This window comes from Apis florea, unplaced genomic scaffold (assembly GCF_048593485.1).
Source record: "Apis florea isolate Af1SG1 unplaced genomic scaffold, ASM4859348v1 contig_2495_pilon, whole genome shotgun sequence".
NCBI classification, from domain to species: domain Eukaryota; kingdom Metazoa; phylum Arthropoda; class Insecta; order Hymenoptera; family Apidae; genus Apis; species Apis florea.
In genome coordinates, this window is record NW_028256595.1 from 4734950 (window position 1) to 4756823 (window position 21874).

Genomic DNA, 21874 nt, shown 5'->3' on the forward strand with positions numbered 1-21874 from the left:
TTGTGAACGATCAGCACGAAGTGTGAAACGCTTTAGCGAGCGCTTGCGTTCCTTTCTATATATATATATATATATATCCAACAATCTCGCGTTATTTTGTTCTCGATTACATTTTTTTAATACCACAAAGATCGAGAAAATAGTTCGTTGTCGGCGAACCGTTTACACACACACACACAGGAGACAAGAAATAAAAATTCGATCGTGCAAATTCTTCGAAATTATTTTTTTCACGCGTGATACATGCTTCGAAGAAACGGATGTAATAATCGATACGAACAACAAAAGAATTGGTGCACATGAATATTCACAACAACAACAACAACAACAACAAACTCGGTTATTTTTCTTAAACGTTCATTTTTATTAGCGATAAATAAACTTACATATCTTTACAGTAACAACGTCCTCTCGTAACTCTCGGAAAATATGGTATTAATATCTATCCACGAAAATCCATATAGATCGAGATTTCCGTACATCCTCTCTATATCATCTTTCCACGTGCCACTCTCTCTCTTCCCGTATGTATGTGTGTGTGTGTGTGTGTGTGTGTGTTGTTCCTGTCGGTTTCTCATCGTGTCGAACACATCCGCCCCGAACGAATGGGTCGTGTTTTTAAGAAATATCGATACGACGCGAGATTCCGTACCGGGAGGATCCTACAACGTGTGTGTGTGTGTTTTTTTTTTTTGCATGCGGTCTACGTACACGCGCGGAGCTTTACGCATCCTCGAGTAAAATCCTAACGATAGCGAGCGTACACTGTTGTCCACTGAACCTAAACGAAACGAAAACGTTGAAGACGAGTTCGTTAAGTATCGAGCCGAAAATTCACTTGTCCCATTGTTATCATCGATCATCGTCAAGCCCGTATCCGCCGTGCATCGTCCAATTTTCCATCTTTAGAACGAATCTCTTCCTAATCCTGAGTGCCATCCTGCTTCAACCGGTTTCGCTTTTTTTGGTCTTGAACGTGTAATCTACAATGGCTGGAATATTATTCTTCCTGTTGCGCGAATCCCAGTACATGGCGTGTCCAAAAAATCGAAAATACCACGCGATCTTTCCTAAAGATTTTCTCGGCGATCGATCGATTCTCTTTTTTCTATTTTCTCTCTCTCTCTCTCTCTCTCTCTCTCTCTTGTTCTTCGACGAAAAAGGGGCTATACAATAGTCGAAAAATATGATCCGCCAATGATTTCGAACAAGGCGACATACATGATATATATGTATAGATGTACGTATATTTACCAGTTAAGAGGAAAAAGCTTTCGTATAATGATTCGTATATGTATATATGTATATGTATATATGTATATATATATATATATATATATATATATATATGTATATATATATCATGTGTCTTCGGTTTACTCTGCCAGAGAAGCAAATATGTATTTACACGTATATATTTACGAATATTACGCGGCTAGGCGCATTATTTTGTGTGCGTGCTATCGAAATTACATGCAATACGATTGAGAATTAGTCAAAACCTTCACCTCTCAAATCCTTTCTCTCTCTCTCTTTCTTTCTTTCTCTCTCGCATTCTTTCCTTCTCTCTTCCGTTCTCTTCGATTTTAATTCATCCGGTGTGTTTAATGGAAACGTTCGCGTGAACCGAAAAAAAAAAAAACGGATCGAGTTGATAAATACATCGTCGATTGATTTCGCGCGTTTTTATTATTACAAAAAAGTCGAACAAGCGCGTTTCCCTTTTCGCTCTCATTCTCTTTTTTGTTTCTTTTCTTTCTTTTTTTTTTTTTTTTTTTTTTTTGATTTCCGCCGCGTGCAGTAATTAGTTAATTAATCAATTAATGGCGCAATCGTCGAATCGTCAAGGACGATATTTTTATTGACCGCAAAAAAAATGAACGTCCTATCGATTCGAAACAAAATCGTGTCATTTTTCAAATTCTTTTCGTTCTCTCTCTCTCTCTTTCTCTCTCCTCCCCCGTAATTGAAAGACATCAAGGCGAACAATCACGTTCGAATTCATCGAAAAATGCTCGAAAAAATGAGGCTCGTTCTCGATTCGGGTGTGAGCGCGGGTGTGAGATTTTACAAAAATTTTGGTAATTTCTTATGCGACTAACCCTAACTCGTCACCGTTGCGAGACACGAGGCTCGTTCGTTTTATCAAATCACAATTATAATATAAAAAATCAAGTGTCCTCCTCTCGTTTACGCTAAAATTGCGGTCCCTTGAGCAGTCGAGGTTTTGGCGCTTCTCAAGTAGTCACCACTTCGTTTCCCCTCTTCGTTTCTTCCGTTTCTCCGTCAAAAATTTCCCAAGTCCGAAATTTCCTTGGCCTGTCGAATCCGAACCATTTTCCTCGGGACTTCATCCGTTTTTTTTTCTCGATTCGAATTCTTTCACCTTCCTCGGGAAATCGGGGAAAAAATCGATTCCAACGAGAATCCGGTGTGTCTAGCTACCACAAAGGTCCCGCGTGCTCTGAACTCGTAAAGTACAACCGAAGTCTCAACATGTTGGTTGGTTGGTTGGTTATTTTTTTAAACGCTAACATAAGTGTCCTTACGTAAGTAACATTTAAACCGCGCACAACGTTTTGTTTAAGTAGCTTTTACGAAGCAATTGTATAGATATCGTTAGATATCGAACGAACAGCGACGACGGTACTCGTTCTCATACATCCTCGACGGAACAACCACTTCGTGAGAAGAAGAAGAAGAAAAAAAAAAAATCCGATCCGTCGTTGCGTCCGTTGCGTCGAACGAGTAATATATACTCGTATATATATATATATATGTATACATGTATATATATATATATATCTCTATTTTCGTGCATCGACGTTCTTCTCTCTCTCTCTCTCTCTCTCTTTTTGGAGAACGCTCAAGGCGTGAAACGAAAACGTTCACGAAACGATCCGTTAAGAGCATGTTCGCGAAACCGAAATAGAGAAACCGCGTAAAACCGGAATCAGAGGTCTAATCCGATTGGAGAAAATTTGAAGGATCTCCGATGGAACGCGATCCTCTCGATCGTTCGAACAAACGATCGATCGAAGGAAGTTTCGGTGCGGCGGGAGAAGAACAGCCTAACGAGATCCTTGAGAGTCCGGAAGATGAGGAATACGCGTTCGAATGAGCGACACGCGCCGTTTCGTTTCATCATCAGATCGATCGACGGTGTTCCCGAAACAACGAGTCATCATCGATTCACTCCCCTCTCCCTTAGCATTCTCCTCCCTCGGGATTTGGAATCTTGGCCGCGGCGGCGAAACGCATTCTCCTCCTCCTGATTACGGAGGAGAACGCCGATGACGGTAATTTTCGACGGCGATGCGAGGATGAGATCGAATCACGATTGAAATCCCATCTCGCGACGGGTCTCCCTCAAAGGACCGGCTCCTCGTCCGTCTCCTCGTTCTCGTCCTGCTCCCCCGCCGCCTGCCACTGGCCCGACGTCACCGACGAGATCGAGGAATTCGCCTTCGCTCGAGTTCGCTGCTGCCTCTTCTGCTGCCCACCGCCGTTGTTGGTCGCCGTCACGGCCAAGCTGCAGCAACCGCTGCTCGAACCGCTCGAACTGCTCCCCGGCGTGTTCACCACGGGCGAGACGAGGTCCAGATCGATCTGTTGCTCGTGGGCGTCGATCAATGGCCGGAGAGCGGTTCTCAGGGACCAGTAGAGGCGAGGGTAAGCGCGCTCTTGTTGTTGAAGTATCAGCTCCTTGCTTCGTTTCTGCTTCTGCAACAACGATCGAACAACGTTGAGAACAACGGGGGGGGGGGGGGTCAAGAGCGAGAGAATTATCGATCGCGTCTAATTAAAGACGAGGTGGACGAGGTAGAGATATAAATAAATAAAATCGGAGAGAAGAGGGGGTTGCTCACCTCGGGAAGGTCGCTCGACCCGATTCCCCGCGAGACCAACAGCTTCTTGGTCTCGACGAACTGCCTCAACGCCTTCTCCCGTACGTAAACGAACGGGCGCACGACCCTCAGATCTTGACGGCGAATGTAATAGTGGGCTTTCATGGTTCTCAGCTTGCCGCCGTGGAACACCGAGACGAGGAAACCCTCGGTCAGATCGTCCAAGTGTTGGCCCACAGCCAGAACGTTGTAACCGTGTCGCTTGGCGATCGCGTACAACTGCGCCCTGGTCCCACGATCGCAAAAGCTGCACGCTCCGCTCGCGTCCACCCCCTCCTCCAACCCCCCGCTGTTGCGCTTCCCCTCCTCGCTCCGCTGCTGCTGCTGCTCCTCCTCCTCTTCCTCCTCCTCCTCCCCCTCCTCCTCCTCCCGCTCCTCGTGGAAGTAAGGGACGTTCAAACTCTTGAGATAGCCGGCCAGTTCCACGGGGTTGGATCCGCTCGGGTCCACGGTCGCGGCGCCGATCTCGAAGTCGACCCCCTTCGACCTGACGTAGAACCGGTATTGGTGCAACGCGTGCAACAAGGAGAGGGAGCTCTTGCAATTGGTCGACAAGCAAACCAGCACCCGATCGTTGTCCCGGATCATGTCGAACTCCTGCATCGCCTCGACGGCCGGCTTCCATATGTTCTTCGGCGGGCAATGCCACTGGGCACGGCACGCCTCCACCTTTCCACCACCATCCTCCTTCGTCCCGAACGAACTAGCCGCGTCCCCGTCCTCCTCCTCCTTCAAGTCGTTGCTCGAGCATTCCTCGTCCTCGGAGAAATCGTCGTTCTGACGGGCCGCCTGTTGCCTGTTGCAACTGTTCGACTTATTGGACGGTAGCGCGGTCATCGAGCAAGTCCTCGGCTTGCGGCCGTAACTGTTGGTCGAGTTCGACTCGGCGCTGCTGCTGCGCTTCAAATCCATCGAGTCGAGGGATTTGTCGCTCTCGTGAAACGACAGATTGATACCGCTGTCCTGGGAGCTGACCGAGTTCACCGCGGAGTAGATTTTCGGCAGCACCTTTCTCGCGTCCCCTATCTCCAAGCATGCCCGCTCTTGGGAATCGTCGTCGTTCAGATCGTCGTCGAGGTCGTGGACCGCGTGCTCCTCCGCGTCGTCCGTTTTCGACCGCTTGCGAACCACCTGCTCGTTCTCGGCCGGCTTCATCACGTATATCACCGTCTCGTCGGACGAGCACTCGCTCGACATCTTGCTCTCCTGCTGCGTCAACTCGCCCACCTTCCCCGAGATCTCTATCGGCCCGCTTCGCCTGGCCGATATTCTGGCGGACGCTTGCACGATCCCTCCTCCTCCTCCTTCTCTCCCCGCCCGGTCGGGCGAGCCGCAACCGTTCGAGGAAACGTCGGAAGCGGACGCGTCCGGCGAGTGCCTGTGCAACCCGTCCACCGCGTTCACCATGCACCTGATCTCCGACTTGACCTCGCTGGCCATCTCCTTGGAGAACTCCATCAGGTATTCCGCGATGTCGCTGGCCGTGAACGAATCGTGCCTCGTCTGTTTCTCCTCGACCGAGAGCTGGCCGACCGCGGCCAGATTCCTCGAGTGATGCTGCGGCGTGTTCTCGGACGTGTTCGTCTCCGACAGGGCGTCGTCCACCTTCGAGATCACCTCCCGTATCTCCGACTTGATCTCGGTCGCGAGCTCCTTCGTCATCTCCTTCACGTAAGCCCTCAGATCGTCCTCCGACCTTTGGCCTCCGTTCCCCGAGATCGGGGACGACCTGCCGCCGCCCACGAACTTCTCCGTGTAATCGCTAACGGACGAGTAGGAGGAGGGGGGCGAGGTGGCGGTGTGACAATTCAACGACAAGATCGAGTGGCTCGGGCTCCCGTTGTCCAACTCCAACGAGTTCAAATCCGTCTGGCTGCTGCAGCTGCAATGGTGGCGCCTGTGCTTCGAGTAGTTGTTGCCGTTGTTCCCGCTCAGGCCGAGGCTGGTCAACGTTTGCGGGCTGAGGGGGAGCGGGGGGATCGGGGAGGACGAGGAGGACGCGACGTTTCGATTGGCGGGATCCGCGCCGCCGCTCGTACTGCCGAGCGAGTTGCACCTGACTCGGCCCGCGTTCGAGGCCTCGTGCATCATCAGCTCCTTGCCAGGCCTGTTGCCCGACATGGGCATCGCGCCCAGGGCCGACGGGGTGACGGCCTCGCCCACCGCGAATCTCACCGGAGTCGGCGAGCTCGGGCAAGTGGCGGGCGATCTCTGACCTTTGCTCGGCTCGACGACCGTGTTTCGATCCGTCTCCACGGTCGACGACGACGGGCGACGATGCTCCTCCTCGTTGGATCCGCTGGCTGGACCGGAGGAGGGGGACGGGTGACGGTGGAACTCGGTCGCGTTCAACAGCGTCTTCCTGGCCGAGCTCAACGCGGGAAGGCTTCGATGTCTGGGCGAATTGGGGGAGATCGGGACGTTTCCCGTGCGGGGGATGTCGCTGTTCAATCGGCGGATACTGTTTGCAAGGGCGAGGGAATTGAGCAGGCTGTCGTGGGTGGTGGTCGGCGTGTGGTGGCCGTGATGCTTGTTCCAGGAGAGGATCGGATTGAAAGGCACGTCTTGCTTCACGTTCTGCGAGTTGCCCAGAAGGAGATCCTGCGCCTCGCACGGCAGCATGAACCATCGAAGGGACTCGAACCGTTCCGACGCGAAATTGTAGCTACGGTCTATCTGGAGCGGATACCTCTGCGCCATTTTCCTCGCCCTGTTGAAGATGTTACGCGCCGTCTGCAAACAATCGCCGTAGTTCTGGGGTAGCACACCGGTGCCGGATACCCGCCTCTCGGAAGCGTTCATCTTCCCGTCCGTGTATCTGATCGTGCTCAGCCACTTTCGCTCTTTGAACACGCTGTTCGTGTGGTGCCTCCATTCGCCCGTGTCCGGGTTCAACACGTATTGCGGCAACAATTTCCACCCTTCCGTCGCGACCATTTTCAACGCCTCCAGAACGAAAGCGACCTCCGCCTCGGACATGAAGAAGGGGAACGACAGTTTCGCGAATCCGGGCCTCAAACCCTCCGCGTTCGTCTCCTCGTTCTTCTCCGTGTTCCGCTCCCTGCGATAAAATTACGTTCGTATATATATACATATAATCTAGGTTGGCGAGAGAATCGATACGAGAGCTACTCACCCCTCTATCAAAGCTTTCTGGTATTCCTTGGCGAGTTGTTGGTCGATCCCCATCAGGTCGTGAGCGTAACGGCCGGCACACGCGCACCCGCCACGCGCCTGTATACCGAACACGTCGTTCAACACGGCGCACACGAAGTTGTGGTGAAGGAACGTGCCCCGCGGGTGACGAACCATGAACGAGAAGATCGGCAGCCTCTTAACATTCTGCGAGCCGCTGCCGAGCAGGATCAGTTCCGGGATCGTGCGTACGTGTGCCAACACTTGCCTACGGGAGGGGGGAAACAGGAAGCGTCGGTTCATCGATACGATATACGATCTTTATCCTTCTCGATGATTCTCCACTTCGTTCGATATCGATCGAGGCCGAATTTTATTATTTCTATATATATATATATATATATATATTTCTATAAATATTCGCAACGATATCGGTGTTGCTGAGCGCAAACAGGGAATCGACGATCGATCGATCGATATTCTTCGAACGAAGAAAGAAAGAACAAAGTTACTAAACTCGTATAGGAGAGGAAGAGTGGTACCTGGAAATCTTATCTTGACGAGCGACGATCGCTCGAGGCGTCACGTTCTCCTTCAGTTGTACCGCGAGTCCGCATCTGATGGCCTCCACGACACCCGCGGTGCCGCTCTCCTCGCGGAGTTCCGCGTCCCGGTGATAGTGATGGGAGTCCCTCATGTCCTCCGTGGCAATTTTATCTTTGAGCAGGGACCGTTTGGTCACGAGCACCCCGGGGGACTGGACCCCGCCGATGAACTTGTGCCCGGCGAAAATAATCGCGTCTTTGTGCACGGTCGTCTCACCGACACCGGGCAGATGTGGGTTCATGTCGATTTGCACGTACGGGGCTGCAACGTGATATACGTATGTTTTATCACGACGAAAATTTGCATAGGAGGGAACGCGTTTTACGCAACGAGTTAATTAAACGTGAATAATATCCGAGCGATCGAATGGTGGTGGTATTTTTATATGTGAAATGGGTCAAACGGTTGCGTCACGTTAATATCTTTCGTCGATTCGACGATCCGCACGGGCACGATCGTTACCTGCTGTGGTGTAATCCCAGATACTGAGCGCCCCATACTGATGGAGGAGGAGGGTCGTGGCGACGTCATCTGCCAAAACCCCGGTTATGCAACTGGCAGCGCTGAAGCATCCGATCATTTGCGTAACACCCTCGGATCGCATCTTGATCAAGCTTCGATCGAGATCGTTCAAGTCTAAGAAGCCCTCCCTGGTCTCCGACACTCGTATTATCTGCGGTTAATTGTTCCAAAATGTTACAACCAATTTGTTTTCTTCAATTCGGTTGCAATTCGACTGCATGTACCCACGAGATACATCGCCATACACGCGATGCTTATTAATTTTCGTGTAATTTATTCGTAATCGAGACGATTATGCAAAGAGCGGGTAATCACGTTTGCGCATCGCGTTGTTATTATTTTATATAATTGATGCAATGAAAGCGTTCGTTCAAAGGTAACGAACGTAATTCAACTTAATTTATCCTTTATTTTTATAATATTTAAATAAACCGCGAATTTTTATTATTTAGAAAAAATTAAATTTTTCACAAAAAAGGAAAAAATTTCACGCGAAAACAATCGCGGCGAGAAACAAATTCGATGGAGTAGAGAAGAATAGAGATTGTAGTCGAGTATCGATCTTGGCTCGAGCTCGTTTGTGAAACGTGTAATCAAAGTCAAGTTGCGAGGTCTATTTCCGAATCTGAGATTCAAATCGGCGATTCGTCGAAAGTTTTTGCAATTCAAATAAAATTAACGATTGTTCGTCCGTTCGAAGAAAGAGAAAAATTCTTAGAAGAGAGAAACTTCGTGTTTCACTTCGAACCGAAAGTTTTATAGCGACGAAGTGCGGAATTTCAAAGGAAAAGATCTATAAAATCGCTTCCTTCCGTGGTGTCGCGCGCTCACGTTCCACGAAGCGTCGAAGACTTTGAAAAACTTTCCCACGGGATAATTTCGCCCGGGGATAAAAGAACGCATCTCCAACTCGGAACAAAAGCGTCCGTCTTATTATAAAAACATCCTTTGTTATTATTAACCTCGCGGCGAATAATACGCGTTTATAGCTCGAGACAAGACAAGATAAATTAATGGCGTCGTTAAAACACGGCGATTCGTCGGAAAGCGAACATCCTTCGAAAATATTCTCCCGATAGGGGAGAGTCAGCCTTCGACTCGTTTATTTCCTTACCCTGACTCCGTGCTCCCGCCAAGGGCGGAGATTCGCGTGATGCTCGAACGGTCCAACGAAGACCACGGTTGACTTCGAGAGGTCGAGGTGTCGCAGAAGCGCGCGGAGGGCAGCCGCCGTGCCTTGACCCGTGAAAAGAACCGCATCCTGCTCTCCAGCTCCCACCGCGTGTCGGACGATGTCTCTGGCTTCGTGTCTGTAACGATCGTTCTCCCGTCACCACGCATCGATCCGGCCTTCCATGTGCCCATTAACGATCGTAAAGTCGCCAGCCAACGTTCCCCCTCGCGTTTCCCCACACAACATTTACCGATCTCGGTTTCCTTTGTCGATCGGAACGTAAATGGGACGTAAGCGTTTATCACCGCGACGCCTCGATTTATCATTCTACCGTTGATCGAAGGAAAGGATACATTTCTTTTTTCCTTTCGTGCAGGATATCACGCGAGACGAATTTGAAATGTTATCACAGAGCGGTGATACAAAATTCGTAACGAAAACGATTCTCGTGCGATTTTCTTTTTTCTTTTTGAAAGATATAAAAAAGATCGGTTTTCGTTAAGCGAATTTTCTTAAACAATATATATTTTCGCGTGAACAGACGTTAACAGGGGGCCCGTAAGTGTTCTGCTCGAAAGGATTAAAAGCGGAGCGAGGGATGGAAAGAAGGATGCGTTTCGAGTTGGTTCAGGATGTGTGTAGCGGCGCGGTTGGCTCGACTCGGTGGATATTGATCTGGGGCACGAGCGCCGGGGAACGGGACGCCGAGCGAGGAACCACCCCTCGCACGTTCGACCGCGCGAGATTTAAGGATAACGGGGTCGCTTCGATCGAAAACTGTGCCAAGTAACGGGACTCCCCCTCCCCTCCTTTCCCCGGAAAACACGAGAGAAGGAAAAGTTTGCGAGAAAAACTTCGAAAATGAATAGAAAGGAGACGTGCGTGAGAGCGTAGGTCGAGTGGCGCGGAAAACGGAAACCCCGTCGCGTAGGAAATCGCCGATTACAAATTCACAGCGCGCGATACTTTCTCTGACGATCCGCGCGAGCATTTAGAAAACGAATCGACGATTGTGTTACGCAGCGATTCCCCGATTAATAGGTCGGGCCTGGGATCGGTTTCTGGGAAGCGCGGCAGCTGGTGGACGCTCGATCCGTGCGTGCGCGTGTTCCTCTCCACGCGGCCTCGATCGTTATCGCGGCCACATTTCACGCGAGGGGGAGCGCGGATAGATAGGAGGAGAATTATCGGGGGAAGGGAATGAAAGGTATGTTCGCGTAAGAGAAGGATCTCGTCGTCGTAGACTCACCTGAACAGAGAGGATTGGAGGCTGCAGATGGAGGTGGACGCTCGGGTGTCGCCCAAATATGGCAGCACTTCCTTCGCGATGTACTCCTCGAGAAATTGCAGTGACCTTCCGGAGGCGGTGTAGTCGCAGTATACCACTGTAACGATGAAACAAACGCTGTGTGAGATGCGTGCACATTTCGAGAGCGTGCGAGAAGGAGAGGAGAGAGAGAGGGGGGAGGAAGAAGTCGAGGAAGAGGGAGGGCAGAGGACACGACGACCGCGGTTCCTCGAGACTCGCTAGAGGGAAATCGATCGTCGCTCGCGATAACGCGTCGTCGCGCGTGTTTTATTCAACGCGCGTTGCCTCTGTATTTTTTTTTTCTTTTTTTTTTTTTTTTTTTTGAAAATTTCATACCATCGCTACCGGGTCAACGATTCCACCATTTCCACGCGTTTCTTTCGTTTCTTTTTCCTTTTTCCCTTTTCTTTTTCTTTTTTTTTCTTTTTTTTTTCATTCCCTGCGTTCGTTCGTTGACTCTCGCGTTTTCTTCGACGAGGCGCACCGAAATATCCACGCGAATTTCCTCCGAACGCAGGAAACTGCGCGCTATTATTCTTCACCCGCGAAGAGAACAGGCGCCAACGACAGCGCGAAATGTTTATTCGGCGAATATATCGGGTGTGGCGTTCGAGACGAAATTCGAAACTTTTCTCGCGAGAGCAGTGGGCGGAGCGGTTGCCTAAAGTGTTCTATTAGCGTAACGCCAAGTCCGGGAATACAAATTCGCGTCGTGGAGAGAGAGAAAGAAGGAAAGAGAGAGAGAGAGAGAGAGAGAGAGAAAAATGAAGTAGGTCGTGGTGTCAAGGCGACGCGAAGGTCGTCGAAACACCGAAAACAACTGATTCGACCATATATATATTATTCCAATTGCTCGAATAAGAGCGAGCCAAGGGTCGCGAGATTCGGGTAACCTTGGAACGACCTTGACGAGCTTCTATTCGACCCACACGTTCGGTTTTCCAGATACATAGCTATTTATAGGCGAAACCAGTTCGTCGTATGCGAATCCACTCTCGTCCGTGTACATCTTTGGACGAGAGGAGATCTAAACGACTTTCCCAGAAAGAATTCCCGAGCAGCGAAAAGTCGATCGGGGGAGGAAATTTCGAAAAAAAAAAAAATCTCGATTCGCTCGAGGTATGAATTATCGAGAGCCGCCCGCTCCAGCGGGGAACAAGGTCATGCGCTGTTCGAGCTTTGTTTCATCGAATCGCTCCTCCACACCCCTCCTTCCCCCACCCCCTTCAGAAGATCGACATTCGTTCCACCCTGTAGATCGATGTCGCGGCCATTGCTTCCGCTGCTATTTTCGGCGGACAACGGCGCTGCCAGGCCGAGAAAATGGAAAATGTTTATTCCATTTGGGAGAATGTGAAAACGGTCTAGATCGTTCTGCGTTCACCTTTCAACAAAGAAACGCGCACGTGCCAGCTCTGTTTTACTTTTTCGGATTTCCAGTTCGTTTATCGAATTAGTCACCATAAATGTGCGATACTTTTATTTTCTTGAAAAAAATATATATATATATATATATTATCTCGTTACTTGTACATAACGAATAAAAATTACGGAAGAGCGTCGTCTCCGATTATCGTTTCTATTCCAATATTCGAAAACTTGACATTTCACGTTTGACATTCACCCTTTTCCCTTTCCCGATCCATCCACGAAGTTCCAAATCTTTCACACCCACGAAACGTCGTTCATTTTTCACGAGCAAAAAGAGAGGAGGAAAGAGAGAAAAAAAAAAAAAGGATTCCACGTGGAACGTTTCCTCTCGAGTCAAGGGGACGCGCACGAGCACGAAGCAAGGTCCCCTTCCCCTCCTAAGCAATTGCACCTGTTCTCGAGCGAGACGAATAACACGTTCTCTCGTCGAAATCTATCTGTCTTGCGAAATATATATAGATCGGCGTTTAGAAACGTTTCTAACGTTCTCCCGCAACGGAGGGGAAGAGGGGCCAGGTTATTCCGCGAGGACAAATCGAATCGGTCGCCTATTGGCAGGGAAAGCCAAGGTAGGCGAGGGATAATCGCTCGCAGGTGTATGCGTTGCGAAACGGATCTGCAACCGGTGTTGGTCGGTCCGCGGGCGAAATAATTCCTCGGCTTCCGATCGTTTCGAGAAGAAAAGAAAAGAAAAAGGAAAAGAGAGAGAGAGAGAAAGAGAAAAAATTATCCCCGAGAAGGGGATAAATTGGCATCTCGGCTGTTGTTTAGGGAGGAATTAAGCGTGGAACTAAGCGAAATTTAATGGCCGTTTCGTAACTTCGTCCAGCGCCGCTTACGTAAACCGCTTTGACGGCAACGAGTTCTCGAACGAAACGAGTGGAAGCGTTATATAGAGAGGCCGATCAACAGATGGAAAACGTTGCTCTTCCGCTTTTACTTTTTCGCGGGCATCGTGGCGGAACGGCCGCTTTCTTGCCGTCGAGATAGACAGCTGTTGTTGTTGTTGTTTCGAGGGATTTAACGCTATTTAGTAATTTAATAACGGTAATTTGTTCTCGCGTGCCGGCGTGAAAGTGTTAAATTAGAGAACGGATGCAGTTTAAAAAATCGTTAGGAAAAATCGTTGCGCCAACGATACAGAAGAAGATCTTGAACGAGAAAACGATCGATTCGACCAGCTCCATTTCTTTTCCCAATCGTATCTTATCTCTCCCTGTCGCGATCGCTGTTCTATTTAATATTATCAAAAAAGATACATTTGCGAAAGAAACTCCATTCTTCGAGGATCTTCTCTTAACCAAAGACACCGTTGAGAGACGAACTCGGCGGCAAACAGTGATGACGTCAAAATCTCGTTACTTTATCGAGGCCTCCGCATCGATGATCGCTCGATTCGCTCGAGGCAACGTCTGCGAGCGCATCGTCGATCACCTATCCCCTCACCCTCTTCTCGAGAATTTCGTATTCGAGTGCGACGGACGGAGCTTGAATGTCAACTACTCCGCCTCCGCGGATGTAAACGAGCAGGGCAGCGCCAATATATGCTCGCTCGAGGCGATCTCACAGATATTCGTCATCGTTGAAAATTGTTGGAAAAAAATTGAAAATCGACGGACCTTAATTAACCGCTCGACCCAACCAGAAATCTCGATAATCGATTTCTATATCGCGTATGTTCCCTCGGCTCTAGCTTCGTAACCTCGTTGCACGTTGGACGCTCGTAACTTTGCATACCGGTGCTCGCTTTCTCTGGCTCGCAGGCACCAAGCCAAAGCGTTCGCAAAGCGACTCGTTCGGATCGGCAAAAAGACGGAAGATCGCTTAATAGAGTCACGAGAGGCGACACCGATAAATCGACTTTAACGAACCCCGACTTTGTCCATTGACGGGTTCGAGGAATCGCGGGGGATAACACGCTTCTGGGCGTAGTTTGACCCAAATCCCAAAGGCAAGTTACCACGATTGCCCGAACGACCGTTCGACCCCGAATCGACAACTATCCTCCTCAACGTGCGCGATGCACCGCGCTTCTCTTCTTCGCGCAAGTGGAGCAGATCGTCGCTCGAACGCGCTCGAACAAACGCCTCGTCGAGAGGAGGAAGGAAAAAACAGAGAGAGAGAGAGAGAGAGAGAGGGAGAGAGAAAACAGAGGACGCGTGCGTGCGCGAACTTGGACGATGGACGTAGATATCGCTCGTCTGGGATAAACGGTAAATTACCAGCACTCCGCTTTCCAATTAGTCTTCAATTACGCGGGGACGAGTTGGACGACGGCACGCGTCCAGCCGACGTTTAACCGCTAAACGACGGGTTCCTCTCTCTCTCTCTCTCTCGGACGAGCTCTATCCGTCGTCCATCTCGCAATTAGTTCGAGGAAAAGTTTGCCCCGCGAATTGATTAATTCGATTCGCGAGACGAGAAAGCGCGCGGATCCGACGCACGGTGGAGATGGGTCAGATAAGGGGAATCGATTAGGCGATAGGCGAGATTTATCGAACGAGAGGTGAACGCGAGAGAGAAGGAGAGTTTGAGAGATACGGATAGTCGCTAGCTTCGCGAGCTATCTTTGCACAATTAAATATTTACGTAACGTCCGCGCAAGATGGCGACGCGTTTGTTTGAATGAGACGCGTTCCATTTACCTTCTGGTGAATCGCTTTGTTTGAAAAACGTTTGATTTGGAAAAATATCTGTAGGAATGCGTTTAAGACGGAGGGTTTAACGACGAGATTGATTCGAAGAAGAAGAAGAAACGAAGAAGATGGATTTGTCGATGGACGATTCTCTCGACGAGTTTCTTCTTCTTTCTTCCCCCTTTTCCCCTCGAGCGTTTAGATTTAACGTTAGGTTTAACTGCCGCTACCTGTATTCACTCGAATAACGTTATGGCTGGTGCCACTCGAGTGTTTCATTCGCTTCGCTAATTGCAATTTGCACGTTTGGACGAACGTTCGCATTATTTATGACCAGTTTTCTCCTCGCAATTATATATCGTGTTCCAACATCTTATACGCAAAATTCTCCTTAGCTAAGGCTAAGTTATATTTACGTGGCCATTGAAAAGCCCGACACACAACGGTGCATTCTATAAATCCTCTCCTCGCTCGTTATCAGTGATCTAGCCAAAGCCTAACGTAAATATTTACTTAGTTCCTGATCATTCGTAATTCACGTGAATCGCTTAATTCCTCGAATTATTACGCGATAAATATTATTTATTTAAATCGTATCATCATTACCCTGTTTCGTATTTTTCTTTTCCTTTCCATTCTGTTTATCGTATAATAATATCGTAGAAAAAATAATAAATAATTCGAATCACGAGGATACAATTGAGATAGAATTGAAAATAATCCGAGACAGATGCGATAAAATGCACGTTTAAACACGTTATAAACGCAGAAGGGGACGGATAATACACCCGTTTATTATTCATACGTATAATCGAATTTACTTCCGATTATTCGTGTTCACAAAATTTCCATCAACGTTGACGACGACCTATTTCCATTGCTGAAACTCTGTCCCTCGTTTTTTAAAATTCCTCGAATCCCTTTCCAAACTCGAACAACTCGATCGAATCGCGCATTTTTTGCTTCGATACCTCTTCACGCCTCCTCCTCCTCCTCCTCGTCGCGCGCTTCAATGCCAAGAAATGGAACGAAATTAACGCTGACAATTGTCGTCAGCAGCTGGCTGCCGTTCCTGCGTGTCGACCGACTTCGCTAACTGGATTACGCGTCGCTCGTGTTTCGCGGCGGATCGTTTCGACCGCCATTCACTTTGTTACAATCCGGGAAATTGTGCTCGAGGTCGACCGAGCCGCTCAGCGCGTAAGCCTCGCATGCACGCGCGCGTTTCCACAATGATGACAAATCGAAACGACGAGTGTTGTGGATTCGCCTGTTGCAGCGCCATTCTTTCGTTCAACAGTGTCACTTTTTTCCGTTTCGAATTTTCCCACTTTGCGCACGATCGGACAAGATTCCGCGAATCTTGGAATCTTTTTTTTTTTTTTTTCTTTTCTTACAACTTTCCTTAATAAATACGGATTTCGCGTGCACGAAAGACTTTTACAAGTAATAACAACGTAATCGTACGCGAAAGGTGAAGGTAAGTGAAATAAGGAAATTTCAAGTGCATTGTTCCCCTATCTTTATCCTTGCTGATTGTTTGTAGAAAAAAATTATTGCTCGAAGTAAATACGATATCAACCGATTAAGCGATATAATTCCTTTATTGTTCTAATCTCGAGTTTCATCGAGCGAGAGAAATCCTCAGATAAACCTGAGTCGTCCTCGTCGTCGTCGTCTTTTGATCGAAAGGCGTGGAAGAAGAAAAAAAAAAAAAAAAGAGGAGAAAAAGACACGACCTACGAATAGAGAGACGCGGCCTCAAGTCGTGTTATACTCGATCGAGTCGAACACGACCCAGTTTCGAGTTCGATTACCCCCACCAACACATTTGTGACGACAGTCTATCCGTGTTCTTTCCACGATACTAACCATCGACCCGTCCATTCTACTTCTGTGGGATATTATTCTCACCTAAGTTTTATACACGTCGACAAGTTTCGAGCCAAGATTATAACGAAATCACGAAACAATTAATCGAGGCTCGCTTAGGATTAATTACGCGCAACTCGATAGACAATGTTTCTTAGACGAATTTCCACGAATTTGATTAATAAACGAAAGGATTGCAAATATTTTTTTCAATACGATATACATTTTCATCTCGATATTTTTAAACGATATAATAATTTCAATTCACGCGAAATTCATTTTAACGCGTCTATTTTACGATTCGTATCCATTAATTTAACGATTCAACTTCCTCGCTTACATATATCCCCTGCATCATTAAAAGTTTAATAAAATTTTCACATCGAATCAAACTTTGAGATTTTTCCCTCCTATTTCTCTCATTTATTCCTTCCCCCCCCCCCCACACACATATATAAAATACGTGTTTTACCTTTCTCCTCGAATTGATTTTACAACCCCTTTCCATTATACTCGCGCCACACGCCCAATATATATATATCCACGAGTGGACTCGTCCTAAAAACATTTCCTATAAACACACGTTCTAACGTAGAACGTTTCTACATTATTTCGTTTCCAGTGAAAATGCAGAGCATCGATCGATATATATACGCGAGGAAAACCAGGAAACGAAATTAGAAAAGAGTTTTAACCAAGTTCATTTTCAAATCGGTCGCAATAAACAATTTGGAATCGATCAAGCTCCTTTCGGATCTACGCCGCGATAAGAGAGGCACGCTTTTCCACGAGGATACGCTCCAACTGCCAATTAACGAACGCGCGCCAATGTTTTTCAAGTGGAACGCGTTCTCACAATCGCGCGGACCTTTTGAAAGAAGGAGTGTGGGTTGAATCGAGCGTGGGTGTCCCCGGCCGTCCCTGCCCACTTTCGTAGCACACCTGACCTTCGAAACGACGATAAATTTCAGATTAGTCGACCGCGCGTACCAGTCTTAGTTCACTTACCATTGTATATCCGCTCCACGCGAGCAATCGAAGGTCGAGTTCGAGTGTTGCACCTTCGATTTTATTTGAAACCAGTTGAAACCTGTCCCCCCCCCCTCTCCCCTTCTCTCGGTTTATCGCGCGATTCCACGCCCAATCTCGGGGAAAAAGAAACTCGTGTCTGATAAGGGAACTCGTGTGCAGCTGTCGGGGGATCGATCGATCGATCCCTTTATCGACTGATGTCATCCGCGCTTTCGAACGTAATCCTAATCTGAGCCGAGGTTTGTAAAACGATAACTCGGCCTCGAGCGTTCTTGATATCGCGACTTAAAATTAACGATTGGAAAATCTAACGAAATCTGATTCTTCTCCATCTTACCCATTAATCAGACACATTTAAGTTGAATCAAACGCGAAGCGTTTTGATTCGTTCCCAAGAAAACGTCAGAGGAAAAAGAGTTGGACGAATTCATTCGTTTGTTAATTGAATCTCCGGTTATTCGGAGAATATAAATTGAAGAAAAATTGCAACGAAATCACGAAAATCGGTTTCCTCTTCCTCGAACTCGATTCAAACTCGACCAAATTTTTGCAAAAATCGTGGCGGAGAGTATCCGGAAGAGGCACCCGTAGAACCGGGCACAGTTCCGTTAGCAACAACCTTGGCCAAGATCATCGTTATCGCGTGACAAGTAGCTCTATAAATAATACGTCGCGATAGAACGACGTTGTTGCGGCAAGTTGCCGCGAATCATCGCGCGTCACCGAGACAGAGAAAGAGAGAGAGAGAGAGGGGGGGCTCGTTCGAGTGGTCGTGGACGAGGCGTGCAACCGCACGTGTTTTCGCATCGGCCGTTACGTTTTCGTCGTGTGCCGTTCTAGGAATCTTCTCGCGAGCGCCAAAATGTTCCTCGAGACGAAACCTCGCGGAACCGGGCCTCGAGCGAAGAGAATGCGCGGAAGAGAGGGTGGTGGTGGAGAAGCCTTACGAGACCCGGGGCTAAATTTGGAACAAGGCTCGTATCCAACCGTTGGCCGGCACAGGGCGGTTGAGAGAGCGGTTGCTGCGACCTAAATACGAAGGGATCAGAGGAGCGTGTTCAGAGGGGGTCGCTTCCATGAAATCACGCGAAAATAAATCCCCTCCTCGCCCCTGTTCGCCCGGAACTCGCAAGTGGCGCCATTTCCTTCGCCTCTCCTCGAGCGAAAAATAGACCACCCCCTCTCTCCAGAACTCGATTCCAGAAGTTCTCGAGGAAAGAGTGGTGAAATAAAGGAGACGCGAAAGATGGAGAACAGTCTTTGTATCGTGATTTATATCCATGATTCCAGCCTTCGTTTTTTTTCTTCGAACCAGAGTTTCTTTAAACAAATTAACAACGTAATACGGGAACGCGATCGAGATCGAACGAAGCGGGGATAACGGAGAGAGGGAGTTAAAATAAAAGGGGAAGGGAGGAGGAAAAAGGTTAATTTCCATGGAAATATTCCGAATCGATGCCACATCCGTTGACCTGTTGCGCAAGATTTGTCGAGGTCAGTATTTTTCACAACGTCTATTGCGAGATGCGGACCCAGTCCGCATCTATTATTTAGAACGATAAATCAGCGAATGCGCTCTCACGGATGCAGATAAGCGCGACTACTATTCATCGCTGCGAATTTTTCCAACGTGTCTTATCCAACGACTGTCGGCACGCGTGTCATCGCGCCAACGAGCTCTCTCGATCTCGTCCGTTTCGTATAGATGGAGGGAACCAGTGATTCGTAACTGGACTTCTAAACCAAGGTGGCGGGGAGCGTTTAAAAACCGAAAGTGATTAAATCACCGCTCCACACTTCCTTGGACCGTTTAACCCTGGAGCAATGACGCATGAATGGAGACGACCCCCGCTCGAACTTGGATTATAATTTACCAACGACCGAGAAACCGGTTGAGAAGCGCGGTATCGTTTCATTCGGATGGCAACACGCTTCTTCTTCTTCTTCTTGTTTCCGTTCTCGTTACGATTTGTCGCCATCGTGTTCCGCGATAACTGTGACGGATCACCCGTCCCGACGTAATAAATATTATTCGTCGATTCGTCCGAGGAAATCTTTGGAACAGGCTGGAATCGAAGATAAATGAATAGAGGTCTCGATTCTAATTCCCATCGATTTCCCTTTATTGTCGATTTTGTTACGAACGTGTTGGAAACAGGTCGGGCTCGATATTGTTCCAGGAATTCAACTTTTGTTTCGAATCTTTTCTTCGAATCCGCTATTATTGTTGTCATTGTTGCTGTAATTATAATATAACCAAGCTAATCGGTGCTCGCAATTAGACCGGAAATAGACAATCCATTCGAATGAATCGACGGCCAGGTATATATACGGATACATTTCAGCTTGGATAGTTATACAATTAGCCATTATGGTGACATTAATTAACCACCGACTCGAGGAACGATGATTATAACAGACGCGACGAGTATCGATTACCGGTCCAACTAGTGTCAAAGTGTCATAAAAGTGTATTTTACGACGTTACTCGATTTTGTTATTGTTACGTTACGTATGTTACGCGAAATGATGCTCTCGTAACCGTGTAAACCATTCGTAATAACGGCTTCGATGCGCACGTCGAATTTCGCGGCCCTCGTTTTTCGAGCATCCAAGGTTATCCGGTGCTCCCCTTTCCTTCTTCTTCTTTTTTCTTTCTTTTTTTTTTTTTGCATTTCAATAACATCGAAAGTGGAAAATACCTGGGAGGAAAGTAATACAGATCCGTAATACAACGACGTAATCGCGTAAACGGTGGATCGAGGCAGCACGAGTGGCAGCACTCGACGAGTGAAGCGCAATTACCACGGCAAACTCGATTAAACGCTCTCGACTCGGTTTATTTTATGCACCGCCACTCTGTAATCTCGGGGAAAGGAGCGGAAGTGATCGGCGCCTTCGCCCGATATCCACACCGATAATTTCCGATAATTCGCCGCCATATTCGCGGTGTGTAATCGCGATAACGTTGTTAACCAACTCCGTTGCGTTCGTTACGAACGATGACGTTCCAAAACGAACGATCCGAAATCATCGGGAACTTCCTCTTCCCCTTCTTCTTCTTCTTCGAGGACTCCACGTGGAAACTTTTCGTATCGAATCGACCAACGTCCAATCAATTGAACCCCGTTCAATAAGTGTTGGACGGATTCCTCCTTCTCCTCCTCCACCGCGATAGATAAAATAAATAGACGGATAGATCAGCCTCGATCGAGATGAATCGTGATTTATGCGGCGTCGAGCCGCGTGCTCGCGGTGACACAAATGCTAGAGCTGGACACAAAAAGAGAGAGAGAGAGAGAGAGCAAACCACATTAGGCGTGTGCTGCATTAGCACGTGGTTGGTCCGTTGGCTGCGTTCGATTACGCAAGGCTGAGGTAACCGAGGGGGCAATGTCAAGGCTACACAGGCTCTGCCTTTGGTGACACACGCATCGTGCTCCAATCCTTGACCGTCAACCCTTTGCGGTTCCGTCCCCTTTGCGGTTCCTCCGACCGACGGATGGCGATAACGATGCGGTTGGAGCGTGGGCGAATCTGTGCAGGAAGTGTCCGTCGTCGGTCGAACGCACGATGACGCGCCGTTTTCGAGCCAATTCTCCAACGATTTGCACAGAGTTGGACGCGCGAATCTTGCGCAAAGATATTTGGCAAACTCGTATCCCGTCGAAGGTTATACGCGGACTTTTCTTTCTTCGCGTGGGCGTCATCCTACGATATCGGAAGCGATGTTTTTTTTTTTTTGTACGCCAAAAGAGATGTGGTTATGGTTACAGAGATAGATTAGCCAGAGATTCATCCGGTTCGATCTGTTATTCATCCCGACGAATACAACTCTGCTCTACTTTCGTTCGTGCATCAAAGGGAATTGGGAAGAAGCTCGACTTATTATTCTTCGTCCCAATATTCCAGGCTGCACGCGTTCGTTGCATAAAGATACTTTCGTTCCTTCGTCTGATCGAACGTATAGTTCGCGGAAAGGAAAAAAATAGTTTTCTGGAATATCGGGTCACACACAACGCGAATATCCGTTTCGGGAGTTGGAAAATAATAGGGGAAAAAGCGTTGTTGTGTTGGATGGCTGTGGAGGCCATCGAAGAGAGAATAAATTCCAAGACGAATCTAGGCCGCTTCGACGTTCGATTGAACGCGATCGGTCGATTTATATTTAATCTCCTTGCCGAGGAGTCGCCGTCGATGCAATTTAAACGGACTCGGCGTATCTCGTTTCAGACAAGGAACGACGACT

The 21874-nt window shown here is 48.1% G+C and overlaps 2 protein-coding genes across 2 annotated transcripts in view; one reads left to right on the forward strand and one right to left on the reverse strand.

The window, feature by feature from the left end:
• Positions 1–1768: 1768 nt before the first annotated feature.
• LOC100866831 (uncharacterized) overlaps positions 1769–21874 on the reverse strand; it is a 52587-nt gene continuing 32481 nt past the window's right edge. Inside the window, exons 2-8 of the mRNA XM_031915020.2 lie at positions 10595–10730; positions 9286–9481; positions 8112–8322; positions 7586–7910; positions 7045–7311; positions 3870–6969; positions 1769–3723 (exon numbers count right to left, since the gene is read on the reverse strand). Of these exons, the coding sequence (XP_031770880.2) occupies positions 3370–3723; positions 3870–6969; positions 7045–7311; positions 7586–7910; positions 8112–8322; positions 9286–9481; positions 10595–10730 (4589 nt within the window). The 3' untranslated portion in view covers positions 1769–3369. The remainder of the gene's footprint in view (positions 3724–3869; positions 6970–7044; positions 7312–7585; positions 7911–8111; positions 8323–9285; positions 9482–10594; positions 10731–21874) is intronic.
• LOC100866714 (RIB43A-like with coiled-coils protein 1) overlaps positions 19020–21874 on the forward strand; it is a 40321-nt gene continuing 37466 nt past the window's right edge. The window contains exon 1 of the mRNA XM_086906393.1: positions 19020–19119. Within this exon, the coding sequence (XP_086762519.1) occupies positions 19081–19119 (39 nt within the window). The 5' untranslated portion in view covers positions 19020–19080. The remainder of the gene's footprint in view (positions 19120–21874) is intronic.